The 5,851-nt window shown below is 36.7% G+C and overlaps 1 protein-coding gene across 2 annotated transcripts; it reads left to right on the forward strand.

Moving 5' to 3' along the window:
- The first annotated feature begins 2,367 nt into the window (after positions 1-2,367).
- On the forward strand, positions 2,368-5,510 carry LOC119993472 (beta-glucuronosyltransferase GlcAT14A-like). Of its 2 annotated transcripts, XM_038840626.1 has the most exons (4): positions 2,388-3,129; positions 3,233-3,308; positions 3,386-3,501; positions 4,827-5,510. In XM_038840626.1, the coding sequence occupies exons 1-4, from the start codon at positions 2,616-2,618 to the stop codon at positions 5,354-5,356; spliced, it is 1,236 nt and encodes a 411-aa protein (XP_038696554.1). In that variant the 5' UTR covers positions 2,388-2,615; the 3' UTR covers positions 5,357-5,510. The 2 variants fall into 2 exon arrangements, with proteins under 2 accessions (XP_038696555.1, XP_038696554.1); XM_038840627.1 differs by lacking the exon at positions 3,386-3,501 and having other exon boundaries at positions 2,368-3,129; positions 4,827-5,032.
- Positions 5,511-5,851: the final 341 nt, after the last annotated feature.

Below are 5,851 nucleotides of genomic sequence, written 5' to 3' on the forward strand. Positions count from 1 at the left end.
TTGTTCAAGTGCTCTTACACTAATCATCATCGTTATACTTATATATATATATATATATATAATATATTGCATTGAAAGGGACCCACTCATACATAATTACATACACTGATCAAGTATTAGTTCGATTTTTAAAAGTGATTTTGGTTTTGCTGACGTGTGATGATGACGTGGCGTTATTGACAGGTCAGCAATGTTGACCTATTGGAAAGGGTAATTTCCCATTATTGCCCTCCTGATGCAGTTGGACTTCCACCAAGAAAGGCGTGTCTGCTTTATGGTATTATTATGGCCCATTTCTTCAAACTTCAAAGGAAGTGGACATGCATAACACTTTTGTTTTTGGGTACTCAAGAAAGACACCAAATAAATTTATCATTTGAACAATAGATATGGGCATCAAAATCGGATGGTTAGGCCCGCATTCATACAATAAATCAGGTCAAAGCCCAATAGATGATCACAACGATATTGCTCCTAGTGCTACTCAATGCCAAGTGGTGGTGTTCAGATTGGCAAAGAAGTCAAGAAAGAAAGAAGATTCTCTCTAATCCTCCAATCCTCTTATGAGAGTTTGATGAGGACATTTACTAACCGATCAACTATAAAAACAAATAATTGAATGGCAGAAAAGTGGAGTTGCACTTTAGGTAGATGGATATGGGGGGTTAGGAGACCTAAAAAATAAAAAAAAAAATGACGAAAACGTATATTCTTTCTTAGATGGTCAAATTCTAAAACGCCATGCAAAGGAATGTCCTTCGGAATTAAAGACTTAAGAAGTAAGATTGGTATGCTTATATTATACCATCGCATTTTAAGTTTTTTTTTTTTTTTTACAAAAAATAATCTAATTACTTAAGAATGAAAATAAATTGATTTTCACTTGAAAGTTTTTTTTTTTTTCCTGGTAATCCAACGACATCATAGAAGCTTGTCCTTTGAACATCCGATATGAGACTAAACTCAGGCCATCATGTTCGAGCGTACAAAATTTTTCACCTGATGATAAGATAAGTTGGGTCAAAGTCCAGCGTGTAATCACAAAAGTATTACTCCTACTGAGAAACTAAATTCACAGTAGTAGTAATATAATACAGCACTTCAAAATCATTCTATCTCTTCTCTCTCCTCTGTGGCACAATTTAATTGGATGAGTGGGTCCCATAATAAACACTATTCATCAACACTCCATAAATTCAAAGACTCTATATTCATTTTCTCTCTCTTCCTTTTCATCCTCTCTCTCTTTCTTTTCATCACTTTTCTCTTCCTTTTAATCTTCTCTTTCTTCATTTTCATCACCTCTCTCTTTATTTTCATCATCTCTCTCTTCACTATTCATCAACTATATATATACTTCAACTCTCAAGTATCATTTTTCCACAACTAAATTTTCAAGTGTCATTTTTTACTCATTGTGTGCATGTAGCGCTATACCTTCACAATGGGTATAATAGAGTGTATTTCAAGTACTTGAAATGTTATTTTTTTGATAAATATAGCGCTACATGCACATAATGGGTGAAAAATGACACTTGAAAATTTAGTTGTGGAAAAATGATACTTGAGAGTTGGAGTATATATATAGTTGATGAATAGTGAAGAGAGAGATGATGAAAATAAAGAGAGAGGTGATGAAAAGGAAGAAATAGAATATTAAAAGGAAGAGAGATGTGATGAAAAGGAAGAGAGAGATGATAAAAAGGAAGAGAGAGAAAATAGAGAAAATGAATATAGAGTGTTGGAATTTATGGACCCACTCATCCAATTAAATTGTGCCATATAGGAGAGAGGAGAATAAAGAGAATGATTTTGAAGTGCTATATTATATTACTACTACTGTGGATGCTCTAACTCAATATCTTCTAAGTTAATATAGTTTCATTTAAAGCTTTTTGATGGAGGAAACCCCAATTTCAACTCGAAGTTACACAAATGCTGACCGTGAAACAATGTTATAAAATGAGCGGTCAAAGTGAAACATTTGGGACGTGGAGACCGAGTTGTAAGAGGGTCTATCTATGAGTGGTCAGAAAGTGCCTCTATTTCCTCAATTATATAGACTGCAATCATATGGACATGGGTTGTCAGAAAGTGCCATAATTGGGCACATTATAATGGCAAAACATTAAGGGCCTTAAGGCCCACAAACAATCCATTGCCGCAAGCCATATCCATGGGCCAGGCTAACTCATTGGCCCAAAATGCTAATCTAGAGTTCAAAAGTTAGGTTTAAACCACCACTCCAGTCCAGTCCAAGAGAAGTCTAGTTTTAAACCACCACTACCGTCAAACATTCAAACTCCTGGCATCTGCTAGATTTCACAATATTGTCCTATTATCTTCTTGAAAGGTGAGGGTCAATTTAGTCATTAAAAAAACCCAACTGGCTATCAAGAAACCCATTGCACCAATGGGAGGCCTTCCCTTCAAAGCAAGCAGGGGACCCAAGAAGAACAATCTACACTCCACACACTCAATTTACTTTAATGCCCTTCTCCCATGCAGCATTGATTCCATCATCAAATAAATCTCTTTAACATCGCAACTACCTCTTCATCTTCCATTGTTGATTGGTAGTCTGTCTCTCAAAAACCTTCGAAACCCCCAAAAAAATGGGTACTGGTAAGCTTATCATGATCTCATTCATGGTAATCTCACTCCTCTTCTCCTTCCTTTGCATTTTATTTTTCCCAGCAATACTTACCAAACCCATCTCCAGATTCAACCCAATCATCGAGTCCAATGCAGTTTTTCTCCCCAATGTTGATCAAAACCCATATCCAGTCACATTTGCATACCTGATTTCAGCATCTAAAGGTGATGTGGGGAAGCTGAAAAGGCTGCTTCTTGCTCTGTACCATCCTGGGAATTACTATCTGATACACTTGGACCAGGAGGCGCCCGCGGCGGAGCAGAGGGAGTTGGCTGCGTTTGTGGCGGAGGAAGATGTATTTGGGCTTGTGGGTAATGTTTGGATTGTTGGGAAACCCAATTTGGTTACCTATAGAGGCCCAACTATGCTTGCTACTACCCTCCATGGAATGGCTATCCTGTTGAGAAGCTTCAAGTATTGGGATTGGTTTATCAATCTCAGTGCCTCTGATTATCCTCTTATGACCCAAGATGGTATGGTGAGTTGCCAAATTTAGTTCTTTTTTTCATCAAAGGTTTGTTTCTTAGGATTTATACTCGATTGAATGATATTTATCATATTAAAAAAAAATGGCAGATCTGATTGATGGATTTTCTGGGTTGCCAAGAGGTCTCAATTTCATACAACATTCTAGTCACTTGGGTTGGAAACTGTAAGACCTGATTATTCTTCTAATTATTATTTTTCTTATTGTTATTTTGTTGTAATTAAAAATGGTGATTTTTGCAGGAATAACAGAGGGAAACCAATAATGATAGATCCAGCACTGTACAGTCTTAACAAATCAGAGATCTGGTGGGTTATCAAAAGGAGGAGTCTCCCCACTGCTTTCAAGCTCTATACAGGTTTCTTCAATCTCCAGTGTTGCTACATTATTGTTTAGGTTGGTTCAAATAATAGATGATTAGGACCCTACACCTCGTAAATCCTTTGGTTCCAACTACAAAAATCTGTTTTAAGTAATTATATTAAGAAACGAAAAATCGGAATGCTAATTAAAAGTTGGTGAATTGTATTGCATGATGGAAACAAGGTAGCATTGTCAATGTTGGTTTTCAGTTGTCTTGTTATTGTCATTCTATTCGATGGTTGCAAAGGTAGGTCATTGGGCAGTCCGGCTAAGATGAGGACGAGGGCCCTGCGTAGGAGTCTCACCGCGATTCAATCGCTGACATCTAGTTTATTTACCAAATTCATAAAACTATGTGGACAGCACATTGTTAAACAGACTAACATCTTTGATTAAAACTGGAATGACTTCTACTACCCCCTTAAGCCGCTAAGATGGGCATTGATGTCTTTATGTGCATTGAGACTACTATAGGTGGTGTTCATTGATCTAATAATTTTAAAATTTGAGAGAGAATATCTACAACATTCGAGGTTAAAAATACTTTATCATGTATAGTGTGTGTCGGTGGGAACATGCTCTCCTTCTTGTTCGGAGGGCCTTAATAGATTTGGCCTTAATGATTGCTGCACGTTAGATACCCTCTTCAACGATATACTGACCTTAATTAGTCAGCAATAGTTGGTCTTTTTCTGGCAAATCAGAATGGTTTTGTTAACTAGTTGATTTACTGATTTGATCATTACACTTGAAAACATTTTATTGACTGATGTCACGCTTGGTTAATTGGAATACGACTTTGTATTATCAGAAGGGTCCGCTAACTTCTTGATTAGTCGAGTCCAGTTCTCAGTTAAGTAATGATATCGGGCCTCTCATTTTGGTTAAAACGTCGTAATCAATTGAAGTTTACTGACAATCTTATCGTAATATTGATCTTGTGCCAATGAATCTTGACTTGATAAAGAGAGGAGATGGAGAGGGATCTTCCTTCAAAACTTACTGAACTCTGCATATTAAAGTGAGGGTAGCTGGGGTATATTAGTATTTTTTTTTTTGTGTACCTGATACAGCAGCTGTAGCTCGAGCATGGTAGTCTATCATAACGTACAGGAGTAGACTGTTTTCATGGTTGAGACCCGTAATGTTTTTGTTGTCTCTATTTTAATCCGACTTGAATCTTTTTGGTTGAATTTTGTTAGGGAAAGTTGCAGTTCTTTGATGGTTATTTAGAGCACAAAATTTAACTTCCTTGTGTATTTTGGTATTTAGCTACTCAACAAAACATTAAACTACTTTTACTGTCTTCCCCAAAAACAGGTTCAGCTTGGACAATACTGTCAAGATCTTTCGTCGAGTACTGCATACTCAGTTATGAGAACTTGCCAAGAAGTCTCCTTCTCTACTACACCAACTTTGTCTCCTCACCAGAAGGCTACTTCCAGACAGTCGTTTGCAACTCCGAGGACTACAAGAACACGACAGTCAACCACGACCTTCACTACTTATCTTGGGATAACCCTCCGAGACAGCATCCAAGATATCTAGGTCCCAAAGATTACCGAAGAATGATTCTAAGCAGCCGTCCATTTGCCAGGAAATTCAAGGAGAAAAACTCGGTTCTTGACTGGATTGATAAGCAGCTCCTTAAGAGACACTATGGAGGGTTCAATTATGGAGGCTGGTGTAGTGATTCTGAGAGTAGTATTGGGAAGAGCCAGAGAAGAGCATGCTCTGGCTTGAAAAGCGAGAATTACGGTGTTTTGAGGCCTGGACCCGGGTCGAGAAGATTGAAAAGTCTGCTGAAGAACACACTTTCTGCCAAGTTCAACAAACAACAGTGCAGATGAACAATTCTTTGTTTTCTTATATTCTTTTAAACATGAATGATGAGAAGCTACACATTGTACTATTTGGTTTTAAGAAATAATTGAAAATATAACACTTTTTAATTATTTAATAAAATAATACTTGAAGTTATCCGTATGACGTCAATGATACTTGAATTAATAATGACAATACTGGGAGTAACGTCATCTTTTCTTTTTTAAACGACCTAATGACACGACCTAATGACACTGTTAAGAGTAGCGTCATTAATTTGTTAGACTAATGTCGTTGTTACAAAGAGCGTCATTAGACTAACAAGTTAATGACGCTCTTTTGAAGAGCTTATACCAAATACTAAAATTGTCATAGATTTGATAATGTTGTATAGCTTTAAGTAGAACCTCCTGATTCCAATGTTTTAACTAGCTATATACAGAAATTCTCTAATACGAATTTAAAATGCAAACTAGAGTATATTTGTTGTTTTTGTAAATACGGGGGTACCACTTGTCATT

Source organism: Tripterygium wilfordii, chromosome 23 (genome assembly GCF_013401445.1).
Source record: "Tripterygium wilfordii isolate XIE 37 chromosome 23, ASM1340144v1, whole genome shotgun sequence".
In the NCBI taxonomy this organism is placed as follows: domain Eukaryota; kingdom Viridiplantae; phylum Streptophyta; class Magnoliopsida; order Celastrales; family Celastraceae; genus Tripterygium; species Tripterygium wilfordii.

Bases quoted from the DNA above. Each gene is read 5' to 3' on its own strand.
- LOC119993472 (XM_038840626.1), top strand. From the start codon at position 2,616: ATGGGTACTGGTAAGCTTATCATGATCTCATTCATGGTAATCTCACTC. The intron at 3,130-3,232 runs GTATGGTGAGTT...AAAAAATGGCAG, and splicing joins TCCTCTTATGACCCAAGATG to ATCTGATTGATGGATTTTCT. The intron at 3,502-4,826 runs GTTTCTTCAATC...CCCCAAAAACAG, and splicing joins TGCTTTCAAGCTCTATACAG to GTTCAGCTTGGACAATACTG.